This window comes from Falco punctatus (genome assembly GCF_963210335.1).
Source record: "Falco punctatus genome assembly, chromosome: 9".
NCBI classification, from domain to species: domain Eukaryota; kingdom Metazoa; phylum Chordata; class Aves; order Falconiformes; family Falconidae; genus Falco; species Falco punctatus.
In genome coordinates this window covers 24,647,321-24,674,300 of record NC_137589.1, presented here as the reverse complement: position 1 = coordinate 24,674,300, position 26,980 = coordinate 24,647,321, and the positions used below count along the sequence as shown (strand labels likewise).

The window sequence follows — 26,980 nt, the reverse complement described above, 5'->3', positions numbered from 1 at the left end:
GGCTGTCCCCCCGCAGGCGCGGCCCCCTTCGGAGGCCACTCCGCCGGCGACTTTGACGACGGGTTTCTGCGAAGGAAGCAGCGCCGCAACCGCACCACCTTCACCCTGCAGCAGGTAGGAGCCTGCTCCCCTCTGCCCCCTGCCCTGCCCGCCGGCTGCCCCCTGCCCGCTGCCCCGGGCGGCCCCGCTCCCCGCATCGCTGGCAGAAACTCCCCGGGGCAGCCGGAGAGACGCCCCCCGAGGGGGCTGCTCCCTGCCGGGCCGTGCCCGGCCCCTGACAGATGTTTGCTCTCCTCCCCTCCACCAGCTCGAGGCACTGGAAGCCGTTTTTGCTCAAACCCACTACCCCGATGTGTTCACTAGGGAAGAGCTGGCCATGAAAATCAACCTCACGGAAGCCAGGGTGCAGGTAAACATTCTGGGCAATTATTTAACTCTCGGGTATTCAAACTGGCAAACTTTTTTTTTTTTTTTTTTTTTTTTGACATCATGACTGCAGAGTGCACATTTGGCCAAAGAACGCAAATGAAGACGATCTGTCATTTTCATGATGCACTTTAATAACATCAACATAATGTGGAATATTAGATTAGGTTGATTAATCGGTCATTCATAATTAACTAGTGATAATGTTCTACACTAATTTGTCCGCGTCTCCAAGGTACTAAATTACATCAATGCACATCCATTTCCTTGCTTTTGGAGGGGGTGTGTGTGGAGAAAAGAGCTGAGACGTGATTCTCCAAAGCAACTATGACCACTGTCGAGCAATGGGGTTAGTCAACTGCAGGGAGCCCAGCTGCCAGGAAGAAATCTGCACCTCTTCAACTTTTCTCCCTTTCGCCCTCTTTCTAAACACTGAGACAGCTGAGGAGCCTGCAGAGCGATTTCTCACACCATTGATATAGCCAGTAAATACCATTGGCCACGATTACCCTCTTTCCATCCCTGCTCTTTTCCACCCCTTCCTTTCTTCCTTCCTTCTCCATTCCCGCCCCCCCCCCCCTTTTTTTTTTTTTTATCCAGGTGTGGTTTTTTCATATCCAGCGATTAACTTTTGTCAACAAGCTCTGCTAAGAACAGCAGCCCTGCAGTTGTCAGAGATGGATCCCTATAACTCTGCAGGCATCCACCGCAGAGTTGCAAACCATTTTTTGAACACAATTATACACTCATTTTATTTATGGGGCTTTTCTGCATGCTGTTTTTGTATTTTTTTTTTTTTATTTGGGTGCTTGGGGTTAAAACTATGCAAAGATCTAATTGTAGGAAATATAATAGCTTGCCTTTTGTTCCCTAGGGTCATGTTAGTATCTCTTAAAACCCAATGGCTGAAGAGAGATAATGGAATTCACCGCAGTAAATTGGGGATTGTAAACAAATTATTTCTCCTATAATCAGATTATGCGATCCTGATTATTAAATCTGAACATGAATCATTGGTCATATGCGGGCAAATTAAACTGATTATTATTTGGAAATGAAAATCTCCTTTTGCCACTGCATTGTAGGTACTGGCTTAAAAAAAATAATAAAAAATGCCATTTTGGCTATTGGTGCCTAAAGACTGAACTGCAAATTGAGATAAATGGGACAATTATTGAGCATTCAGAAGTGGAAGATCATAACTTCTTCCTGAAAGGTGCAAGGGTGAGATAGGGGTGGTGACAATTAGATTGCTGAGGACTGGTGTTTAGCCTTGTTGTTGGCTATTATGCAAACAGACAATAGATGCAAGCATTTGTTTAGCCTGCTTTCATGCAGGGACATGGGGAAACACAGAGGATGGGAGATATGTTTACATTTATACCCCTTGCTCATTCAAATATGATTAATGTGCTATAAAGCAGAGTCTTAATCGAAGATGATGTTGTCAAACAATAACTAAATAGGGAAATAAACGACTTCATCATGCTCTTTCCTCAGAAGCAGGCGAACTGTCAGTGCAAAGTCATTAAAATATGATAATGAAAAATAGCTCAATTAAATGTTGTTATAGCTGTGACCTTCATTCAATTAAGACACAAGAAAGTGTCTGCATTTTGCTTTGCATTTAACTGCTCTAAATTTAGAATATAGATAAGATCATTATTCAACGTTTGCTGATACATGCAATTAAAAGGCAGCTAACTAAAATGGAGTTGTAGGAGGAGAACAATAATAATAATAACAATCTTGCCTATACTTGAAGTCATGTATTAAAATGTGCATTTCCTGACCTCAAGAGAGGCTTGGCATTTTCCACCTCAAATAAGGTGCTTTCAGAGCATCTGCTCCAAGGGAAAAGGGGGGAAAAAAAAAGTGTTTGGACTGAAAGTCAGGGGATAAAATCAAGAACCTGAATACGTGTATTGCAGTACAGGAAAGAAATAAGTTTTGGAAACTGGTGTTTATTAAAGTGCAGAACGATCTTCTGAAATTAGTACCTACCACCTTTTGAGTCTTCTAAATGCAGACTGGAAAAATATGTTGGAGGAAAAAGAGCAAGTATCAGTCCTCTCCAGGAAATGGGCTGGACAAGATGGCCTAATACATACCTTTTCATTTCTGACCTCTCTGATTCTAGCCGCAGCAAACTTAAAGACTTTTATAAAGTTTCATCAGAGTGCTTAGATATGTATTTAAGTCCATCTCTATACTAGAGGCTTTTAGACATGTGAAAACATAGAAATCATTGAGAATTCAATGTATGCATAAAGGCAAGGCCACATTAAAATGTTTTGCTAACTGGCACAATAACATTAAAACTCTTTTTTATTATTACTTTTTAATAAAAAAAACTTTAGACATTCTTGGCTTGTTTTCCAGACACAGAAATATTCCAGATACAAATGTAATCCTAAGGCTCAACTAGAATAACAATGGTGACACAAAAGAAGAGGAAGTTTTAGCCAAGTTTCTAACTGACTGATTTCAGCAAAGTAACAATTTACAATTTCCTTGCTTCGCATTTGGCTAGACATGGTATTCAGCCTGGATTGCTCTCCTGCTCCAGGTGTGGTTCCAAAATCGAAGAGCTAAATGGAGGAAAACAGAGAGGGGTGCTTCTGACCAAGAGGGCTCTAAGGAAACAATGGCTGAGGTGGCACCTCCTGCGAGGAATTTAAATTCCCCTTCTCCAGCAGATCAAGCCAGGAATAAAAAAGAGGGTCTGGAGGTCCAGCAGAGGTAAGAGTAATACTTGTTATCAACTATCTTTCTTTGAGGCGAGCATACAGACTTGCTGCTAAGTCTTGACCTACGCAGTATCATATTCAGGTACAGCCCAAATCATTAGAAGATACGCTGTCTCTTGTTCAACTCACTTCTCCCAGTGGAGATGCTGAGAAACTGGTGGCTGTGGGAGGTTAATGTTATCTAGGCTTGGTCCTGTCTAGTTGGATGTTGAGAAACCAAGGTGTTTGTGTGCATGCACAAATGCTGTCTTTGGCATCAGCTTGTTCTGTATTTTAAGGACATTGTTTTTTCTTCTCCATCAGCCTGAGTCGAGCAGTGGGTCCTACAGGACCTTTCTTCCCCTCCTGCCTCCCAGGGACTCTTCTCAACACAGCCACCTATGCACAAGCTTTATCTCACGTCGCTTCTCTAAAAGGTAAGTGACTTGGTTTAACTTCAGGGGTAAGCTCAAAGAGCAGCTCTCTCAAGCTAAGCAGCATGGTCCCACTTGAGGCAGTGGGGAAGCCTTTGGGAAATGATGGATCCTTCTTTCTGTTATGATTAGCAGTGATTGCACTAACCAATGCTGCAGGTACAGGAGTGAGTCTCCTGTTGTAACCTGTAGCACCATTTGTGGTGAAGCTCCTTCATTTCACGCAGTTAGTTTTAGTGGGGTCAGGGTTTGTCTCAGGGAGCAAGGCAGGTAGGGTTTGATCCTTCAGAGTCTTCTTTGCATATGCTTTTATTTTCAGACTAGAATTTATACTAATAAATTAGTTATACACATCCTTTTGCATTATACATTACCTGGCACCGTTACTGATGCCTCATCCGCTCTTTGCATACGGTTTCCTTTGCAGTACATCTCTGCACAACGCCAGGCTTTTCTCTTCTTGAACAGTAGGTCCCCTTTGAGAACTTGAATAAAGCTTGTACGTGGGGACAGGATACAAAGTAATTCCTCATTACTTGGGACCCATGCTTCAGGAAGGGTACATCCAGTGTCCATATCTTTTCCAGTTCCCAGAAAGCAGCAGTATGTATCTTTTAAAAATAAATCACCAGCTGATCCATTAGCTGTTCCTAGTCTAACAATTTATAAGACTAAGGGTGTAAGCAGGATGAATTCAATTTATAGATTTATAGGATGTTAAGCCTCATAGCACTGCCAAGCACAAAGTGGCACATACATTTATTCTATGCCCCAATGTAGTGCAATAATTTGTGAGGAAAGTTTCCCAGTTTAAGACCCTCTGCTATGAACACAAATGTCCTCTAATACCTCTCACTATGTTCTCTGGCACACCTCATGCTCTTTGTGGGTATTTCCAGTTAACTCAGGATTGCCAAGGTATATTCCTGAGGCAAATCCTTGGAAATGCTGAGTTCCGCATTAAGTCCAGTGTCCAGATCTCTGTTCCCCCTTCCTTTGTGTCTTTCCAGAAAAGCTGAAGTCAGGCACACCATACAGCTACTGCTATTTTGATAGGTGTGGGACCTGTGATTTTGAATCAAGAAAAGCCACACAGGAGTGACCTGAACCCTAAAACTTAAAGATGACTGTCAACCTAAACCCCGTAAGCAGTCAGGGGCTGCTGGACTGCATGAGTCCTCTTGTTCTCTGCCCCTTGACTGCAAAGTCTTGGGGCAGAGACTTTTGCCTTCTGTTGGGCAGGAACAGCATCTCTGGTGTAGATACAGATGAAACTCTTCATGCAATAAGATTGTTCATTGGTAAATGTAGTCTCAGGTGGGTGTAAAGGTGTGGAAATGGGGTTGTGTTCAATGAATAATTTTGGATGGAAGTAAGGGATTTCTTTTCCTTAAAATTTACATTTAAGCATTTTCAAAATTGAGGGCATCAATACATTGTTCTCACTTGTTTCATGTTTAAATGTACCTAAATTTTAAGAAGAATAACCTCAATAAAAAAAAACCAAGCAAAGTGAAATAGAAATGAATGGGAAAAAATTGTCATGAGTTTCCCACCCCCCCTCCGTTTTATTTATTTGGAAGATTTCCAGGTATTTTTTCTGATTTTACAGCTCACCTGCTAAACTAAGAAATTAATAATTTGCTCCTTTTTGCTTGATATCAGTTTTACAACTTAGGGGCAGGAAAAATCCTATTCCTGAATCTCTTATAGAGATACTTATTAGATAGTCAGTTGCCCAAGCTAAAAGGCAGCGCCCCTGAAAAATTTGTCCCCACTGTAAACTTAGGTTTTTTATAATTTGTATAATGATGGTCAGTTATCAGATGCATGCATGTGATCTTGACGAATGTTGTCAGCTACGTGTGCAGTTCATTGCTGAAATGTCTGGTTTATAATTCCTGCCTGTTACCAGAAGTCTCCAGATACATGCAAGGGGACCGGGATAACGTAGTATATTCTGATTTTAAGAAATCCAGCTACAGATGTTCATATCTGCATATCCACCTACTTTGTGGAGCTTTGCCTATACCTGTCAGCATATTGTTACACTTGCAAAGAACTGGTAGGCTGAGCTCCTGCTTTGTGGGGAGGTCTTTTTCTTCTGCAGCTAGGTCTCAGGTAATGTCAAATTTTGGCTTTGAGGTTAAGGGGGTAGAATTTCTCATTCTATAAGGTGGCAAATGTGATTGTTTTTTCAGCAGAGGATAATTGTAGCATCTTTCCTGTGGTATTTTTATATGGAGTATTGACTCCTCTTTCCTTGGCTCATCTCCACAAGTTCCTATTTCCCTCTATCTCCAAGAGGAATTCACTTGGGCTGGGGTAGGGACTATGCACCTCAGAACCTGAGCTTCAGTCTTCTTAATTGTCAATGATGAATAGGATGGTCTCTAGAGATTCCGAGGGGACCAAAAGTATCACAGGCCTGATTTGCGTGTTGTTTTTCTTTGGTATGGAAACACGAGGTGAATGATGGCTCATCTAAACCAATGTATTTGAGAGCACGGCCAAGCTCACATGCCAGTCTGGAAGAAGAGGTAAAGGTTGTGGGAAGGAAGGGAAGGACAGGGAGAGACATAGTGTTCACAAAACCTTTATATGACCTTCTTTGTCTTGCTCAACTCTGTTTGAATTTCCCTTCTCATTTCCCCCTTTGAGCTAGAAGCTGACTTGTACGCTTCAGGCCTGTCAAACAAGAACTAACCCTGCACTGAGGTGGGCATTAGTCTGTGTCCTTATGTGTCTTAATCAAGTGACCTAAGCCTTGAGGAACCTTGATCTAAACCTTGAGAATCTAGTCGTGTTTTGCAGTGGAAACTCTGCCACAGTGTTTCTGAGGGCATAGGACTTCATGCTACATGAAATCCCATCAAACTCAGCACAGGGAATAAAATTCTGAGCTGTTTCATTTTTTGGTTGCTTGGATGAGGACAAATTCACCAAGTAGGAAGTCTTTTCAAGATTTTGCAAGTTTTACTGAAGAGTGAAATGATCAAGAGCTCTTCCTGGTATCTCTCTTGTGCCAGCCATGTTTTGAAACTACCAGGATTTCTCTGTGCTTTTGAAAGCAAAATAGTTGCTCCAGAATCGAAGCACCACTTCACTACCAATGGATGCATGACCCCACTTTCTTCTAAGCAAATGTCAAATTAAATACAGCTCCTCTACGTGGATCCCCTAAATAGATACGTATTCCCACCTTTGGGAGAATAATCCTGGCCACTAAAGGGGATCATATTCTTCAATAAGGCTGTAAAAGCTGCCTGCAGACAAATGGGCACTCTCAGCACATCAGACACTACTGGGAAGTCTACGTTGTTTTCTTACCCTTTTGAGGAGACAAGACATGCTTTGTCGGGCTTGTGAGCCAACACTTTGTTGGTGTCAGTGAGTAATATTTCACTGATGCTTTAGAAGGAGACAATTAAAATCAATACAGTGGATAACAAGTGATGATGGTGATGTAACTAATTAATAATTATTTTACGCTCTCAGGGACCATTTTCATTCTGCCACCTGAGAGTTCTGTCTTCTGTAAAGAAACTAATACCTCTCTTTCTCCTCTGACTTTGGTTGCTTGGCTCCAGACCCAGATTTCCAAGGCTACATAAACTGTCTAGGACACATGGCTCCTGGATCTAGTTTGTAGTATAAGGATATAGTAGTTGATGGTGAAGTTGGTCAGACAAGAAATCTCTGGACGGCCTAGCATGAGGCAGGGACTGAGCCTGCAACTTTGCTTTTGGAAAGACTGTGCAGTGCACTGTAAGCTTGTCTTATGCTTTGTGTGGCTCTGGGCTCTCAGTAAGTGCTCATCCGAACCCCACATGTGCCACTTCCAGGTACATGGGGGATAGTGTTGGAGATTGAGACTAGGTCTGCTCTGATGAATGAGAAGAAAGCTGTTCTCCCTAAGCACTATGCCCCATGAACCCTGCTATCTCTGAAATGGAGATTTTTATGTTTCCCTCAAAGGGATGGTGTTACCATCGCAGGGTGTTCTGTGAAGAAAGCAGGCTGGCTATACAATAGCAACCGTAACTGCAATTCAGAGCTTAGACTTTTCCAAATAAGAGTATATTACCACTGGACAGTTTGTTTCTACCAATCATTCTCTATTCAGTAATACAACAGACCTTCTCCTTTCCTTAGCTGAGTCCTCTCCCTCCCTGAAGTTTAGCACGGCGGCGGCTGTACTTAGCAAGCATCTGTCAGCTACCATAACACCTCACTACATACTATTCTTTCAAGAAATACAATTTCTCATTTGAAAAATTAGCATAAGATTATAATTTCTGTGGTATACAGGGTTTCCTGCTTCAGGGTTTTAGTTCTTTATCACTGTCCATAGTCATGAAGAAGGTTGGTTTGCATAAATGAAATTTCTGGTGTTTGTTACTCTCCGAAATTGCCCTAATTTGACAACTATGCTACTTCATTGTGGTGACTTTGACATTTCCATGATCTTCCAAGATGCATCACTTACTGTAAACCATGCATCTGCAGTCCATTTAGTGGATTTAATTGCAGACCTCAAATATGAAGGGAAAATACTTGTTTTATTTATGGGCTGTATAACAACAGAGTCATCAGGAGAAGCTAGTGTTCTGTGTAGAGAGAGACCTCAAAGTACCTTCTTAATGGATGACAGCATGAATGCAATTCATTAATGTAGAAGATGTTATTAATGGGTGTAAACAAGAATCTCCATTTTTTAGCGGAAGTATTCTACCATTCTGGTGGCTGAGGCCAAGAGTGTGTCTGTTCCATTCCACTGAAATTTCCCTAGACCCCGTGATGAGTGAAGTGTATGTGGAGAGAAATAATTACACTTGCCAGGGAATTACTTTCATAATTCACCCACAGCTCTTCTTTGTGCAAGTTATAGCTCAGTTGGTTTTCACGGCACATCCACACCACTGACAGAGAAGCAGGATTGCATTATGCACATCAAAGTGGATATTCCAGGGCACCATTGATTAGGCTCTTTTATGGTTTGTTGCTGCTGTGGTTGCTGTTGTTCATATTAGGGAGGCTTAATTGCAGTATCCAGGAAAAAAAACTCGTAACAACTAGAACTGCCCACCCATTACATTTCAATTTCTATTATGGAAAGATGAAGAGAATTTGCCTGGTTCCATTGGGCAATTCCCATGGCCAAAGCTGAGAAAGAAGTGTTCAAGGACCTAACTTACCCTTGAACTGGTGTTTACTGGGTTGAACTCCCACTGCTTACCATAAGACTGGGGAATAGGAATCAAAACTCTTGGGGTCCTTTATTTTCTCTGTCATTCTTGATTATGTACTTCTTGACTTTTCTCAGGTAATATAGCAAATATATCAAATAGGTTCTGTTTTTTCCCTAGTCTACCTGCTACTTTAGAGGATTTATAACATTTATTTAGTCTGCTGCAGATGCACAGACCTTCAGCAAATTACTTTGATTCCCATAACATCAGTCCTTGACTCTAGCACTGCCCTACCTTTCGGGTAGATTTTTTTGTCTTTTATCGCAAATATTAGGGAATATGCAGATACTAGAAGCCCTAAGAGCCGTGGGAAGGAAAAGGGTGATGACTTGTTCCTCCAGGAAAAATCTTGATTAGCTCAGTAAATCTTAGCTGGACAGTGTCTTGGAGTGGCACGTCAGCAGTATTTAGGGTCAGATCATGTTTTTGATGTGGAAGGGAAGAGTGGTAAATCGCTGAGCTGACAGTATTCAAAGGACTGGTTCTGTTCTTCCAGCTCTTATGGGTTTTGCTGCCAGCTTTCCTGTCCAAACAGGCAAGGTCCTGGCTTCTGAATTATTTTTTGAAACAGTACTAAAGGCACAAATAAAGGAGGATGAAATCCTCTAGTTCCAGTATCAAGCTATTTACACAAAAAGACTCCTGCTAGAGCAACCGAACCAGATCATCAGCTCTCTGTTGTTTATATTGGGCATGTAGGCTTCACAAGCCAAGGACATGTGAAATTATAAGATTTGGACTCTGCTGTCAGCTCTGAAGTGTTCTTCCAGCCTCTGGGAAGCACAGGGTGCCTTCCACACTTAACCAACATAGGCACTAGAAGGAGGAACTATCTAGCTCAACTTTAGCAGCCTTGAGGCTACCCTAAATTATATGAGGAACATCTGGTGCTTCTCCATATAAGGCTTTAAGTTCATGCCTTTCTTGCTTTTCTGAACCTCCTGTTTCAAAGCTCAAGAAGATTATTCTTATTCTTTTCCTGCTTGTGCCTCAGACTTTATTAGACGGAGTGTTGACATCATGTATGAAGATCAAGAGGGAGCTCCCTTTGAATCAGCTCACTGGTACATGACAGTATGAACTTGAGGTTGTTGTTGACCTTCCAACCTTTCTGAAAGGGATTTCAGAGTTTATGAGGATTTAGAGCTCAAGCAAACCAATGTGATTACTATCAGAAGAAAACAATACTTAAACGAAGCATAATATTTTCTCTAAAAACTAAACAGCATGCATTGACAGATGAGGATTTTAAATGGAATTTTTTCCTTTAAACCTCCATGAGAGGTTGCTATTCAGCTGTCCACATCAAATGCTGATATGCACAAATACTGAAAAAGGAAAGGAACTGGGGTTTTGCTTTTTGGAAAGGCTATCTAATCTAATAAATTCTTTAAACTGTTGAGTTGAAATAAAACCCATATATTTTAAATACTTATGTATCAATATGGGCTCTGCTCCCACCCCACTCTTCTCAGCTGAAACTGAACCTTGAAACTGAACAAGAGGGTCCACAACCAAAATTGTAGATCAAATATTCTTACAATTGAAATGTGATGTTGGCAGACACAAGACAGAACTAATTTAATTTTTCCTGTCAGTCTCTGTAGTAGATCAATTAAACTGCCAAGTGGATCAAATATTTCAGACTGTATTTATTACATTAAGTATTTATGTTGAGGCTGAGCATTTAAAGTATGATCTCATATAGGAATACAAGGAGGTTCAGATCAATTCAGCAGAATTTGCTGTAAGTTAATGGAAATCTAATTGTGTATTTTAATTTTGTGTACAGGAGGCAGTAAGTTCCTGAAAGAAAGAAAATGGTACCCTGTCAGTATTGTAGCAACTTGATCCAAATCCCATTAAAGTAATATCAGACTGTTATAGGTGTTAGTGGAAGCTGGATCAAGGTCTAGGGCTAACAGCTTAACCCTCACTAATTTTGATGGGAGCCTAAACCCCTTTGAAGATCAAAATAAGTAGGAGTGATTCCTTCCCCACTATGGACTCAGGGTTACTGCAATAAGATGTAAAAAACCCGCTGATGTCTGCTGTAGGTGGATGCTTCTTTCTTGATGTAAGTCACATCACTGTCCAGCGTGGTCTGATTGAAGGACAGGTAAAGACCTTGGGCTCCTCAGTCTCCCATCATTTATTTGTTTTGGCTATTGTGCCAGCAAAGGCCGATAGGTCTCACTGGAGTTACTACTCACAGACACAGGCAATTGTAAGGTAGATTCAAATTGCCTTACAACCTGCATTAAAAAGAAACAGGGCTAAATCCTACTGTCTTGTATCCTAGCTGGACCCTGGGACAAATTACACTTGCTACTTTACATTTTATTTTGGGTGTGAACACTTGTTTGCAAGTGTTTTAACCTCAGTGAAAATGAAAGGAATGGTTTATAGGTGAATTATTGCTAGAGATAGCCTAGTTTCCAGCACAGGTAGCTGCACCCTCAGGTTGCAGAGCCACTAGGTAATATCAGATCTAATTATTAAACAAAGAGCTTAGATTGGTACTGAATACTGATAAATATTTTATCCCTCTCTAACAATGGAATGAAAATCACTGTTAGGGGATAGAGATGATTCCTGCTCCTTTGAAAAGGGGGAAGACTCTTCTGCACTTCTCCCCACCTCCCACTAAGCAGATGATGTCTGTGCTCAGTCCTGCGTTTGGTACCACCGGTGGGGCAGCCCTCCCCTCAGCCTGGGAGCTGAACAGCCACACTCAAAAGTCGCACTCAGTTTGTGTTAGAAAGCAGCAGTGCAAAACCAGCTGATGCACAGGCAGGCTTCCATGCTCCCCCATTGCAGAGCCTGAAGATAGTGGGGATTAATAGTAGTGAAAAAACAGACCTCTGTGTGGCTTCTGCAGCTAGAGACCTGCTGCATACCATATGGACTCTGAAGTGCCGATCTTCCTCTCCTCCCCTTTGTTAAAACAGTGGCTGTCCAGCACCCCTGAAGTGGCTGCAATTCAGCAGAGCGAAAAATGACTTTATGAGCATGGTTGGTGGTGGCAAGAACTGTTAAGTTGTGTTCCTGAGTGGATTTTGTTATAAACCCTCCTTCTGACCTGCTCAAAGCAGCCACAACATTCAAGACTGAGCTTTCTAGTGCTAAAAGCAAAAATGGAGGATTTTAGTCAAGTGTTGAAACTTGCTTGTGCAATTCACTTGAATGGCTGGACCCATGGAAGGTTGGTCTGCTGCTCATATGTTCTGTCAGAGGAGTATTACAAGAGAAGAGAAGACTTTCCAGTTATATTAATAACTTGTCCCTTGTAGATTCTGTTTTTTAAAATGCAAAGAGTACTTTCTCCTGAATGTTACTTGCAAGCTGCTAATCTCTGACAATTGCTGTGGAGAAGTCTTGCCAACATCCTAAAAACAAACAACTGTCTGCCTTCATCCTTAGCAGATGGGTGCTGACCCGTTGCTACCGAGAGCAGAAGTGTAAAAGAAAGACTACCTGCTCCCTGCAGGTTATTAGTTCCATCACTTAGTCATGAGCCATTTAACTCAAATATTAATTGCAGAAATTAAAGCAAGTCCTTGGCTTGGAAAGATCAGAGGAAGACATTGCATTGTGTCAGGATGTGTGTGGCTAGGCTGTTTCTTGTTGGGAGGCAGTGTATCAGCAAAGGACAGGCTTTTGCTGGGGCATAGAAGAGGATGTGGCATTTGTGTAGCCTCTGAGACCCCTGGAAAAATGGTGTCACCCAACATTTCTCACCAGAGAGAAAAATAAAGCAGGAGCTCAGCCATCCCACCCTTGCCTCCCCTCCCTACTCCTCTGACACATTCTTTCATTCAATAGATACATCTAAGCCAGGTATGAGGGTGGCTTTTTGGATGGACTGTATGTCCTGTGCAGTGGTCAGCCTACACTTCCAGATGTGCTCGCTTGGGAACTGTCCCAAGTCCCAGGGTTATCAAAGATAAGCCAGAGGAAAAGCATGCAGTGGTCCAGTTCAGGAAGGCAGCTGGTGGAGTGATGACTGCCTCTGTCAGTGGGTTGCAAGGGAGCCTTTTGGTTTAAAGGGAGAGAAATACCCACTTTACCCTCTCTCCAGTGTTCTATTGCCTGCTTGGAACAACCTATGTGTCTCAGATGACAGGGCAGAGATGGTCTGGCCCATCTTTCCATATGGAAAGATGGGACCCTTAAGGGACCCTTAAGCCAAGCAGTAGCTTTAGGTGGCCCTGGCTCACTTCTGGAGGCCATTCTTTATGAGGTGCCACCCTCAAAGCAGCGCAGATGTTGGGTGGGTGAAGGCAGAACAGACACTTGCAGGTAGACATGATGCCAAGTATCTGGGAGGGGCCTGGCCAAGGAAAAGCATATCTCATCCTACAGTGAGACAGGAAAGCATCATTAGTTCCTGCATAATAATCAGGATATTTTCACCTTTCTCTCCACAGTAATCTTTCAGCTGTGGGGCCTTTTAAGTGATGGGACCCCCACACACCCAGCAAATGCAGCTGCCCAAAGTGATCAGGCTTCAGTGTGCAGGGGAAGGCAGGGATGCCTCCAGCATGGGGCTGGGGGTAGCCGCAGTGCAGCAGCTGGGTATGAGAGCAGGGGACAAGCTCAGCCTTGCTTGTGGGGAAGTCTCACTCGTGGTCAAAACTTCCCTGCTCCCTTCTGGCTCTGCTTGCCCTCGCTCACCCTGTTTGCCACCCTGGACGACTCATGGTGTAAGGTCCTTCGCAGTGGGCCTCAGCAGAACAGGATCTGCTGTTTTCTAGCCCTGACCCAGAGAACCTCTGTGCACCCACTGCAGGTCAATAGGAGAAGGGGCTGTTGCCATCTGAGACTCCAACCCTGACTCTGCCCTCTCCAGACTGACCACGGAGGGAACAGTCGGACAGTGCCCATGACCTCCCCCATCAGTGATGCTGCCTTGTCTCCTTCCTCCGCAGGGAGCCCGCTGTGCTCGTGCTGCGTTCCAGACCCCATGGGCCTCTCCTTCCTGCCCACCTATGGCTGCCAAAGCAACCGCACCGCCAGCGTGGCCGCGCTGCGCATGAAGGCCCGGGAGCACTCGGAGGCCGTGCTGCAGTCCGCCAACCTCCTGCCCGCCGCCAGCAGCAGCCCCACTCCTCCCGCCAAAGCCGGCCTGGAGGGCGGCCAGGACAAGCAGCCCCCCCCAGCCAAGGAGCACATGGAAGGGGAGAAGAGTGTATGAGACCGGCCTGGCACAGGCCCCTCAGCTCAGGGCAGGGACCTGCCACAGGGAACTGCAGCGTGGCCGTGCCCCGGCAGGACATGACGGGCCGGCAGGACATCACGGGGCTGCCAGGGACCCGGCAAGCCTCAGCGGCCTCTCAGGCTGCCTTTCACGCACCCTTGCTTTCCTTGCGCTGCTGTAGGTTCATTCCCCTGATTTATCGGCACTATCTGTATTTGGAAACGTTCGTGAAACTGTTTTTAGCTCTGCCTCTGCATCCCAGATAAAGCAAACCGCCCGGGATCCTGGCTTGCTCCCGCATGCCTCAGGTTCCCGTCCCACATGAGCTGGAGGGCTGGCAGCGGGGCAGCGCTTCCAGAAGTGAGGCCTGGGGCAGCAGAGGCATCCAGGCGCCATTTACCCCACTGTGCGCAGCAGAGGTGAAGGAACATGCAGGTATATACCAATTTGGCCTACTGTTTTCTGATGGCATTTGACTTCAAATCTATCCCAGGCAAGCCAGGTGTAAGAGGTAAGAGAAGCAGCAAACAGAACAAAACTCTTCATAATTTTCCCCTTCTCCCTTCTTTTCCCCAAAATGGAAACTTTCCACGGTGTAGGTTACCAGGAAATTGCTGAGATCAGTTTACCTGTGAATAAAATCCTTGCACTAGTCTCTACGTGAACATTATTAGCCCGTTACTCTTGCTATTCCCTGGGTTAGACGTAAGAGACATGACTCCCGAGCAGCGTTCGTAGCTCCAAACGGTAATGCTGGTAATTAATGGGGAGTGCAGTTGTGTCTAGATCTGCACAAATCTGGGAGTAATTCACTACCATTCTGTCGGAGAGACAGACTGGAAAACAAAATAATCCTGCATTGCAATACTGCAAATATGTCCTTGCATGTTTTGTTTTTAATAAAGAGGAAATAAAGCTTGGAAGGATATTCCTTTATGTCATCCAAAATCAGACTATTCTATTCACTGAAGGCTTGTTGTAATGAATCTAGATGGGAAAAATGTCTTAATTATTACAGAGTGAGCACAGTGCAAAGGAGAAATTGATGCCTCAGGAAATACAGTCTTATCTAGACCCCAAACTCACCTTTGCCCAAAAAGCAAAGCAGACAGATCTGATGCTGGAGCAGGCATTTTAATCTGGGCTGCCCTACATTTTTTTACATGGGAAATGCACATGCAGATTTAAACTTAGTGACAAGGACTTGCTTTTCTCAGGTGTCTTTTCAGATTCCTTAGGTTTGTCTGCAGGTGTCCCCGGAGGACAGAGTGAAAACACTTCTCTTGAGACTTGGCCAAGTAACATGGAGACTAGTGGAAGGACTCCTGTCAGCTCTGATCCTGCACATTGTGCTGAGGACCTCCTGCAATGTGCTGAGCACATGCTTTTATGTGGGGTTGTGTTTGGCTACTCGCAGGATCTGGGCTGGGGGATGTCCTTGGAAAGGCAGTTCCAAGTGAGGTTGGCAGCAAAAATGTCTCTCCCCCACCTAGGTGATCTCAGACCAGGAATTTCACAGAACCTGAGACTTCTCTGGGGCTCACAGGACCCTCCCGTACTCCCTGGTGTTGAGGTTCCTTTCCCTGAGGCAGGGCGTGGTGTCAGCACCCACTCAAAGGGTGGAAGCCCTGGTCTTCAGGGATTGGCTTGACAGCACCGTGCACCTTCATTGCTCCAGGAGTGAAGGGTACCAGGCATTCCCCCACGGTGGCATTTGCACCTTCTGGGCACAAGCCAACAGAGAGGGCATTGTTGGGTCTGCCCTTGGATCCAAGTACAAATGAAAGTCTGACAGGGCCCACTTTCATCAAATGGAGTCATTTTGCTTTACTTTTGCCACACCGTGTGTTTCTTTTGGCAACCGTGAACTGTCCTAATGGCAGGGAGGAAGACGCAGTAGTCTGTGATCGGCCTTTGTGTTCCAGCCTCAGGAGCTGCTCTGCTGAACTGTAGGTGGAGGTGGCTTCTTTGGCTGCAAGTTATGGCTTAGTTTAAACAACAACGACAACCTTTTTCTTCCACCAAAACAAAATCAATTGCTGTATGCTTTGTGATGAGGAGTTGTTGGAGAGAATCACTGTTTTCTTAGTGATCTTCCCAACCGTAATTTATTTGTGTGCCCCCTCTCTAAAAAAAAAAAAGACTAAAAAAATATTCCATTCCAAAGAGGCAGGCCCAACTTCATTTCAACATAATTACCTTGCATTCAGTTGAACTTCAGCCCTTCTGTACACTAACTCTTCAATCTAATTGTTTGATTAAACTCGTATTTCCTCCAGAAAGGTACATAAATAAGTGAATTGTTGAGCAAATTAAGAATACTTAACAGCATTGCATCTGAAAAGTAGTTACGCTGATTAAATTTTCTGTCCTTGAGGATTTTCAGGAAATTACTTTTGATCATCAATAACACAATTAAGTAAACTACACACACATTAGCATGAATAATTGATAAGAAATTATGTATTACCACGAAGCACTGATTTAATAATTCATGATGCGACACTCTAGTGACTGTGCAAAACTAGTCTGCCTGATGTTGCTGGAAATGCTGCAAATACAAACAAGTCCATAGTTTTGTTGTACAATAAAAAAAAGTATCTGATGCATGCTGTAGTTTCTGTTTGTTTAATAATTGAATAAATTTAGAAAGAAGACCCTGAAAAGTTCCTGTACTGTTTTCATTCAGAACAATTTTCCTGTCCAAGCATCTGCTCACTGATGACTGTCCAGTTCTGCTTAGACCACAAAGATGTTGCAGAGCTGGGGAGGCTCTCAGATCCACAAATGGAACCTGCTGGGTGTCTCAGAACTTGCAAAATTAGGGGTCTTGAAGTTTTGCAAAGCTTCCTGTTCAGAGCAGAGCAGCGTTAGTCCCCCTTAAACCTGAGCCCTAAGTCTTTTAGACTCTTCAGTGTCTGATGTGTCTGTGATTATAATTATTCAGTATGATTTTTATGGGTGGTTGCTCTAAGTCAGCCATAAATGAAGCTTTCAGATTTGTATGTTTTGAGTCTGCATGACATACGTTAAACCCCAGTCCAATTCACCAACAATTCTCACGACTTCCCTGGGGGAGGCAGATACATATTTGCATTCTCATTAGCATGTTGGGAAAACCAGGGCATGGTGAGCCACAATTTCCTCTCAGATTTTGGTCCGAGACTTGTCTGCTCAGGGCAGTACAGCCTGAGGGAACTTGCTCGAAGTCAGTGAGCAGTAGCACAAGGGCAAGAGCAAAACTCAGAAGATCTGCGACTCAGTTGTGCCCACTTCCAGCCACCAGACCCCTCCCTTCCAGACAGCCTGCTCACTGTGGATAAGCCACCTACCTTCTTTCTGTGCTATCATATATCAGGGCTGTGCCACTTAAACCGCTCCTGTAATGGCCATCTCGGTAGCTCTGATTAAGTCTGGCATTTAAAAGTTTATAACTCAGCTATAAAAAGTCACTCAGGCTGAACTCCAGCGTGAGAGGCCCAAGCCCAAGGGGATGATTTACATGCGAGCTACTCCAAAATCAGCCTGCATATTTTTTCAGTTCTGTGAAGGAAAAATGGAAGCCTGAGGTTTGAGGGACGGATATAAGACAAAACCGTTTTGTTTAAAGTCTTACTGCATTGTCACTAGAACCTATGCAATAATTCTCTGTGAATTTCCATGCTAGCATGAGCCACATGTAATATGAATGGCCTCTGTGCAAATGTCACTTGCATGATTTTGGCAAAGCATCTCCAGTCCTGGACTCTTTTCTCAAGAAATAACAGACATCCACAGTGCCCAGATTTCTCCTCACCCTCCACCTGCCCTGCTCGGATCATGTCCCAACATCCTCGCTCACTGCTCTGCAGCAAGCCTGCGGTCCTGCCTGCAGCTCTGGTACTGACCCTCAGCCTGTGCCACCCCCCCGCCACAGCCCCTCCTGCCCTGTGCAGAGCCCTGCCCCAGCACCGAGCCCAGCACCGGGAGGCTGTGGAGCCAGCCAGGCAGTCGGGGTTCAGAGGGGGTGTGCGGGGCTGTTGCAGCAAGTTGGTCTAGGTTTTGTTAATGAGGGTTGATGCAAAGCTCCAGGCCAAGGGACCTTCTTTATAAAGTTGCATGCCACTCTCTCAGCTCTCCATGCTTTTTGCCTCTTGCACATCTATTTAGGCCTCCTTATGCCTACATACATTATAGCAGGAAACGTGCAGTCGAGAATGCATCTTCGCTCAGTCACGCTGTAGGCTAGTTCTTCCTACACTGCATGCGGGATAGTAATGAGATTGTTAGGCTAATTGGCTCTTTATTAAGAGTATTATTTACAATGATGCTGAAGGCCATGTGCATGCAGAAAATGATCTTGGTATACCATTAAACTTCTCCTTCTTGCAGTTGGTGCCCTTCCCTACGTGTTCCCTACAGGTTGCTGCCCTTGGTGAGTTTGCATTGACCTTCTCTGCATCTCCCAGAGGACTCCCCATCCCATGTCAGGGGCAGGGAGAAAAGCCTGTTGGTAGGGCTGTGTCTCTGGGAAGTTTGCACTTCTGCTGCACGCTTAATCTTTCTGCTTCCCTGCAGCAGAAAGAAGCCAGCACAGAGCAGGAGGAAGTCGTTTGCTGCCAGGCGGACCACGAGGGAGCAGGGGATGGAGATGAAATGCTTGTGGTGTGCTGCTGTGGCACATTCTCCCTCTAAAAGAGCTGTTACTCGATAAAGATCCTGTTGTGTCTGGCTGTTTGTGCGGTAGAAGCAGTGTGTGAAGCAGGGGAAGTGAGAAGCCCTGAATTGATAATCAAGCTCCAAGTACATAATTCAGACCTCTCCACTGAATAGTTTGACACCCCTGCCATAAATAAAAGAGCAGCAGAGTACAATAAACAATGCTTTATTCTTTCGAGTTAAAAACTTCCTTTGCACTGTAGTAAAATATTGACTTCAGGTGACCATATTACCACAAAATATGATCTTTTCCTGATACCAACCAAAGAAGCCTTTACATGGATCATGAGGCACCTAAGACTGAGACAGCTTTATTTGTACAGAGGAAATACCCACTTCTCTGGGCTAGTCTAGTGGCAGGGTGGTTGTTACTGGCCCACTTTCTAAGCCCCAGCATAAGCCAGAGTACTGTGACCTTAATACTGTATACAATTGGACGCCTGGAAGTATGTCATCCTTCATGACTTACCCATCTTCTGCCCCATGGATGGCCTGGGCATATATAGCTCATTAGCTGACAAGGTCTATTCTGGTATTCAAGTTCCTGTGTACTTGGAGCAGTGCCCTTCAGCCCAGGTTGGGAGACCTCTGATAGTATCGTCAGAAAATGCATCCCAAGAGCAGCCATCAGAAGGCAGCCCAGACACAGCCAGTCTGAGACACTGGGAGAAAACTTTTGATTTCTAATTAAATTGTGTTTGCTTTGTCAGCTGAACTAATTTACCTTTTTGTTCTCTTGCTTCAGAATTTTTGTTTATTAAACTCCAGCATCCAGTATTGGCCCTAAAGACTAATACTTGCTATAGCGGCAAATTTATTAGGACTCCCCTAGGTATTGAACAGGCTGAATTTTTTTATTATATGCACATAGCTTCTTTACACCTGCACTGTACATGAGCCGATGTGTTAAATAAGATCCAAAGCCCATTAAATGAAGAAGCCCATCTCTGAAAGAAGACTCCCCAGAAACCTGAACTCTGCCTGTTATATCACAGCTGGCTCACCCTTCCTCTGTCGTGCTGGCTGAAGCCATCAGGTTTTGGCAGATGCTTGAGAGCCAAGATGCTGATGTGATCACCAGTCCTTGGCACAGCAAGGTATAGGAGTGTCCCTGGGAGTTGTTCATTTTTATTAGAAATATTTCTGTAGCATTGCACAAGAAACCGGCTGCTGGCAGGGAAGGAAGATGTACAGTAGAAAAGAGCTAATCCTATTTCTCCTCTGAACCATTACTTGTGTTTAGAGCTAAACTTAACTGGGACTGAGCCAGAGGTTCTCCAGGAAGGATTTCACAATCACCATCTGACAGGGGTCAGAAAGGAAAGTTTCAAAATCCCACTTGGAAAACCAAATACCTGAATACTTCTGTGGGGCTGAACCTGGGAGTAATCCAGATCGATGTTGCAGCTTGTTGTTCAGACAGATAACACAGACAACAAGCAGTCAGGTTTGTGTGTGTGCATGTGCACATGTGCAAACCACAGCTCCATCTCTTTTTCTGTGGGGTTTTCCTCCACAGGGCTCAGCCCCTGTGGGTCAGCTTCATGCACCCCACAGAGCTGTTTCTCTGCCAGGGCTCACTGCACTATGTTTTGTCCCTACCTCCACTATGAGGCCGTGGGATGGAACTCACAACCTGGGTCCAAGCCGGAAGGAAAGGAAGGAGAAAGGTTTCTTACTCAGTGCTCTCTTACTAGTGATCACTTTGCACTTTGCCCAGCCATCCTGAGCCCTATGTAACTCTGCTTTTTTTCAGTGCAGACATACCAAAGGGAGGCATTTCTTGCTAAGTGGTCCCCTTTTTTGGTAATTGAATCAGCTTCCATAGCTTGGGAGGCTTTCTGTCCTCTCAGTGAGGGCTCATGAGCCATCTGGAACCCCTCAGTGCCTCAGTGTGTCACCCTGCTGCTCAATGCCACACTGCCTTGGCTGCATCACATTGTCACCAGAGATGAGGAGCAGTACAGCTGAAGGTACAAGTGATGCTCTTTGCTCCACACAAAGGAATCACTAGATCTGGTCTGAAATTTTCTTTTGAGGTAGTGATGGTTGGATTCAGTTTGTTTTGTTAAAATGCATAGGTCTGCTGCTCTGTGCAAATGTCAAATGTCTAGAGAGCTGCTGAGGCTAGGAAGCCTCTTGTTTATGGGAAACTCTGGAAATCTTCCAATTTCTACCCAGTTCAAATCAAATCAAACTTTAAAAACAATAATCCAGTGAGCTAAGAGCTATGCCTTTGCACCAGGTCAGTGAATGAGATACATATTAAAATTACTTTGGTGACACTGGCACTTTTCTGTTCTGCAATACATCATTTGCCAGACACCGTGAAAACAGGAAAGGAGTGAATAAACAGTGAATAAATGAGTCATTGCTATTAATTAGATTTTAGAATTACGTTAATGAGCCAGGAAAGGAGGAGCCAAGGTACTGGAGACACCTTGTTCCTACTGCCACTGCACAGGCAGGTGATTTAGCCTTGGTTTCATAGTCTCTGCCTCTGTGACTTATATGTGCTCAACTGAAATAATTCCTGCATGTCATGGTGGATATATCTGGTCCACAATTTACCAAGGCTCATAGGAAAACAAACCTTAGCACCTGCCACAAAGGGCTCGTGTGTTGGCCAGATGCTACAAAGATGATGACACCTTTTAAGCACATTGCTCTTTCTTTACCCTCTCCCCCTGCCCTCTGCCTGGGACCTTCTCTCTTCCTGAGCTCAGCTCCTTACACTTCTGTTAGCAGGAGGGAACGTTTTGTGCTTGCTGCAGGTGGACCGGGAAGCCCTTGTGAAATGCTTCTGCTGGCAGAGACAGCAATAAGCAGCAAGGGGCAGAAAAGTCTTCAAAGAGCCTAGCATGGTATGGAAGATGATGTCTGCTGTGTGCCGTGTTAGTTAACAACGTAGACACAGCAAGGTGGGCATTAATTTGGGGTAATGAACAAGGGTTTAGTTTTATTCAGGCTGGATTTGGGATTAGTGGGAATAAAAAGCATATGTTGGGATCTGTGTGGTTTTATCTATGGCCTCTGAACATCACAGGCTTTCTTCTGCTCAGCCTTATCAGGCATACACGACCTTGGCCGACAATGCTGTTCCAGCAAAAGCCTGTAGTACAGATGCAGTCAAGTGTATAAAACCTTTGTTTTACCACTTGAGTCAGATTTATTTACAGGTTGGTCTTACTGCCATGGTACTAAGACCAGTTTTACTGGCAAAGCTGTGCCCCCTGAAGGAGTGCTTCAAGTGCAGTATGAATATACAACTGCTCTTGCATTAGCACTACTCTCCCAGCATGAATGAGGCTAAGAAGCTTTTCAAGGACCAGGCTGTCGTTTAGGTTTTTCAGATGAGAAGTGTAAAAACTGACAAGTGTAAACCACGTGGTTAGTGTCCTACTGAGCACAATCAGATAACCCCTCTTAGTATACTCCAGGGATGCAGATATTTCACACCATTAAACATGTCTTGGATGCCCAGAAGGATATACAGCTACTGCCAGCTTCCTCTACCACTTGAAAACACACTTAGCAGCAGGAATAGCCCCCCTCAGCGTTAGTAACAAGATGGTCAGCATGCAGCTGGTTGCATGGCAGCTGTATCCAGAGATATGGACAGTCCAGCAGGAGAGGGTGCTCCATAGTGGCTCATGGGTGGCAGCCAGCCCTAAGAGCACTTGTCTGTGACTGGATGAGAAACTGTTTTCCCCTCACATAGCCATTTTGGTGATGGTGACGTCTCTTCCTCATTCCAAATAGGATAAAAAAAACCCCTAACCCAACAGAAAATTGTGGAAAAATGACTAAAGTTATAACATTAAGGAAATTTTAGGGTAAACCTGCAGCCGCTACCTCCAGGGTGGAATGCAGTTGGTATGCACAGTATCTACTCCCCAGTAGTTCCCCAGGCAACACAGCCTGCAACCTTAGCACAGGCTAAGAGGGACTGGAATGGTCTTGGAGCTTGGAGCGGAGTAGGGCACTGCGGGCAGGCTCTGTTGTGTCCCTGGGGGAACTTGGTGGTACCACATACTGATAAACCACATCATAGCTGTCGAGCCAGGACGGTAAGGGAAGATGTCGGCTGTTGAGCCAGCAACTATGGTGAAATTGCTTCCCTCGGGTGGACTTTGCTTATTATAATTTCATTGTAACACCAAAGCACAGCTCTACCCCAAAGCTGCCTGCCCCCAAGGTACGATCCCCCCTTGCTGAGCACGTGCTTTGTATTTTTATTTGACTGTACCTTTAAAGGTAAAGCGAGAGAATTTTACACCTGTCAGTGTGTGTACACTAGGGTCACTCAAGCTCCACCTAGAAGCAAAGAAATAGCGTAAAAGTAAGCTTGGAAGGGGAGAAGTGAGGGAACTCTTGGGCCCAGCCAATGGGCCAGCCCTGTCTCCTCCGTGCCCCTTGGGACACCTGTTGGGTAAGAGCCACGCTGACTGCCACTGCCTTTTATCAGCCATTAGGTTTCGTGTCTGTACTGTTTCGCACTCGTTCTTGCAGTCAGTGCACTACCAACAGCAACCTCAAACCTTCATCTGTCACAGCCCAGTACAATAAAAAATTCTCAGCCAAGACCTGTTCTGTGTGAGTTTGTGGACATTTGAATAGTTGCATTTGAGCAGTGACTGTCATCGTGAACTCCCGACAGGCCGGGCAGGCCACCTGGCTGCAGCGTGCTGCCCAGCAGAGCCTCCGTGGGCCAGGCTGGCTGAGCGCGAGGGTCTCGTCTTGCCTGGGATGTTGACAGACCAGTTGAACATAAAGGGTAGGAGGGGAAAACCTCCTCCTTAACATGCCAAAAACCAAACACCGGAAAAAGAAAGCCAAAGCAATATTCAGCCCAACAAACTACAAAATACTAAACCAGCTTGGACTACTGGAAGATTTTGAGATATTTAAAACCTTTTGCTTTAGTTTCAACTTCTTAATACATATGTTTTAATGAATGATTTATTTAAAAAGTTGTTTCAGTCCAAAATAAAAGGGCTAGGACTACTTACTTATGTAAGCAAATGAGGACTTCTCAATAAATTTTCAGCAAATTTCCCAGCTCAAAAGATAGGGGTTGAAAAAAAACATGCCAAATGTGCCTTTTTTTTCACCGGTGTTGTCAAAGCAGCCTTTAATTTTTCAATGGAGAAGCTATTTGATTGGAAAATTCCCGCTAAGGTGCAGTCGCATGATTTGGCTATGTTAGTAGGTTTTTGGGCCAGTACTCCAGCTGGTATTTGATCCTGCTTGGTTTATGTTCTCATCCGGTTGCTAAGGTAAGGAGTTTACTGTTAGTAGGATCAGTACTAGGGCCAGTTATGCTGCTGTGATGGACTGTTGGGACTGATCCTGTTGCCAGGACAAGTGTTTGTTGTCTCGGGTCAATAATGCAGTGGTTTCATGAAGGGAGAATATTAAGCAAAAGGGTCTCTCCATCTCCCTTTAAAGTCCCATCTGACCTAGCCTGGGGGACTGCTCAGGACTCACCAGCTGCACCACCTTTAGCAAGAGGAGTCTGTGTGAGGGTGACCATTCACTCCTCCAGCAGGAGAGATGGAGATATGGGGGTATCCCAGGTACACCCCCTGGTCCTGGTGAGAATATGGAAAGAGGCGAACATTTGTCTCCCTGGGGTAGTGGAAGATGGGAAGCCAGGGGGAAAATGGAGCTCCCCTGGGGCAGACCCTGCAAGTAACAGGACACAGGGACTGACAGGTGTGAGATGCAAAGGATAGCTCAAGGGCACTGTTTTGATCATGTCCAGACACTCCAGTAGAACATTAATGCTATATCTATAATTATACATAAACATGTAGACATACCTAGATACGTCTCCATGGAGAGACAAGTGTGTATGAATGTATTATCAACGCTAACATCGTCTTACATTATAATGCAGTATGACATCCTCCTTTCATTTCTTTCTGACTTTTCCATTTGCAAAGTTCATAAAGCCACAGCCAGTTTTGGCATGGAATAATGCTGAAACATTTTCATCCACATTCCTTGGGAAGGGACGCAGTCTCAGGAGACCTGATCCAGGCAGGCAGTGCTCGCCAGCAGAAACTGATTCTGCCAACAGACTTTCAGCAATCTCAGTGCAATCAAAGAAAGGGTGTCTCCTGAGCCAAATCCAGTTTGCATCCTCTGCAGCTTATCAGCACTGGGAATAGAAAGAAGGATTGCTGTTTATCTCAGAGTCTGTCTGCCATCTGTGGCCTGTCAATGTAAGGAAGATCCTGAAGAAGGCCACCTTGTCTTACCTGGAATACTTCATGTTGCTGGTGACAACACTGGCATTCCTCACATAGCAATAAGCAGGGGGGGCATTTTTGTGTGCTCTTATTGCTGCTGTTCCCTGTGCCAGTTTTAAGCAACTGGAGGGGCAGTTGTGAAGAAGATGAGGCTCTGACACTGAATGTCAGCAAGCTGGAGTATGGACCCACTGGGGAGCTCCAGGACAAGTTAGTCCAGCCCAGCATAGTGAACAGTTAGCTTGTCAGGCAGCTTGACTTTGACAAGCCCTGGCTTTTCAAAGCGTATCTGCAACTCCGAACATTTTTTACTTTTTGCTGGAGTTCAACTTCTTTCCATTGCTAGAAGGATTTCAAAGATTGTCCCTGATTCTCGCGAAGTCTTCCCCCCTCCTTCTTTCAAAGTACCCCACTTCTCAATTTATTCAATATGGACTTTGACATAGGAAAGTGCTTAACTTTTAGCACTGCAAGCTGCTTCCCCAAAGGCTTGAGTTAAATCTGCTTTAATAAAAACACAGAGCTCTCGGCAATTGGGACATAAATGATTTCTCTCCTGCACTATTGAAATGCTGCTTTCAAACTATGTTCAATAGCATATTAGAAACAAATCTCTAATTGGCCATAGAGTACTGAAGACCTGACTATCTAATGTAAAAAATCAACATCATGAAAACTTTGAGAATATCAAAAAGAAGCAAGGGAAGACCACAGGTCATTTTCAGCTATTCCCTACCCATTTAAACCCCATAATTACAATATTATTTTTAATATCGGGGGACAGTAGTGAATGTAGGATCATCATAAGACCAGAATAATAATTCTAAAGACAAAATAAATTAATCATTGACCTCTGTTGCTATAATGAGCATTTAACAAAAAAAAACCACAATGAAGTTCAATTTACTCAAGTGTTCCATGTTCTTTCTGTCTCCTGTAAGTCTCTGAAGCCGACTTTCTTTAATAAAAATGACTGATGTTCACCAGTTGCTCCAAATTACACATTTGTGTGCATTCACTAGAGCCCATGTAACCGATCATGTACAATATCACCAGCTTCTCATGCTTCTTTTCAGTGAGACAGAGGATCAAACTTAGAGTTGTTTCTTTACTCAGAAAGGAAACAGTATATCCCCCAGGTACAGATATGCGAATCTGTCAGTGTATTTCTGGTAAAAACATAACTAGTTATCTTTTCTGTTTATGTGCTCTTATATCCAAACCACAGTAACACTTCCACTGTCAGTAAGGACTGCTTGGCTAGTCAGGGATCAAAGCATAGCCGGTCTAAATAAAACAGCCGGTCTGGACAAGTACTGAACCAAGATCACTTTGAGAAGAGTCTCCACCGTGTTTCATAATGCAACAGACAATAAGAGAAACTGAGGAGAAATGTAAAACCATCTCTGACAAGACTTTAGAGACTACGTACAGTCTGCAGGGCTGGTTAGTAATGAAAAAGACAAGTTACACCAAATTATGTGCTTGATAACTTCCCCCAGGTGGATGGGGCACAGGGAATGCAAAATCCCTGATGTCCTCTGCAGGGTGGCGAGAAGGTGATGCCCTTCCAGTGCTGCTGGACTGGGTGCTGACAGCACATCCCCAGGGTCCTCTGGCCAGACTGCTGGCCTCACACAGCAGGGAAGGGTGGGAATGATTGCAGGAGTCTTGGGCCACAGTGTTTCTGCCCAGCTTCCTGCTCTCTTTCTTTAGGAGGGGGAGGAAGAGGGATGAAGCCCACATCCAGTCATCGAGTAGATCTTTTAATTGTGTACCACACATGTGCACGCATGAACAGACAGTCCCATGTTGTCAACTTCTTCTGCTGGCATAACTTGAGATAAAATTACAATGAGACATAATTACAATGAAAAAGCTGGCTAGAAGTCATTCCAGTATTGTAAAACAAGTCCCATTTATTTTGTTTATGAACTAATAAATAATTACTTATTTGCAAATACAGTTGCATTGATGGAACGTG

At 44.3% G+C, this 26,980-nt stretch overlaps 1 protein-coding gene across 1 annotated transcript; it reads left to right on the top strand.

The window, feature by feature from the left end:
* On the top strand, positions 1-26,742 carry DRGX (dorsal root ganglia homeobox; the record flags this gene model as incomplete). Its single annotated transcript, XM_080401826.1, has 5 exons — positions 1-114; positions 308-409; positions 2,996-3,168; positions 3,480-3,592; positions 13,773-26,742. Coding segments are annotated over 5 exons (768 nt in total), but the record flags the coding sequence as incomplete, so codon positions are not given.
* Between the last annotated feature and the right edge of the window lie 238 nt (positions 26,743-26,980).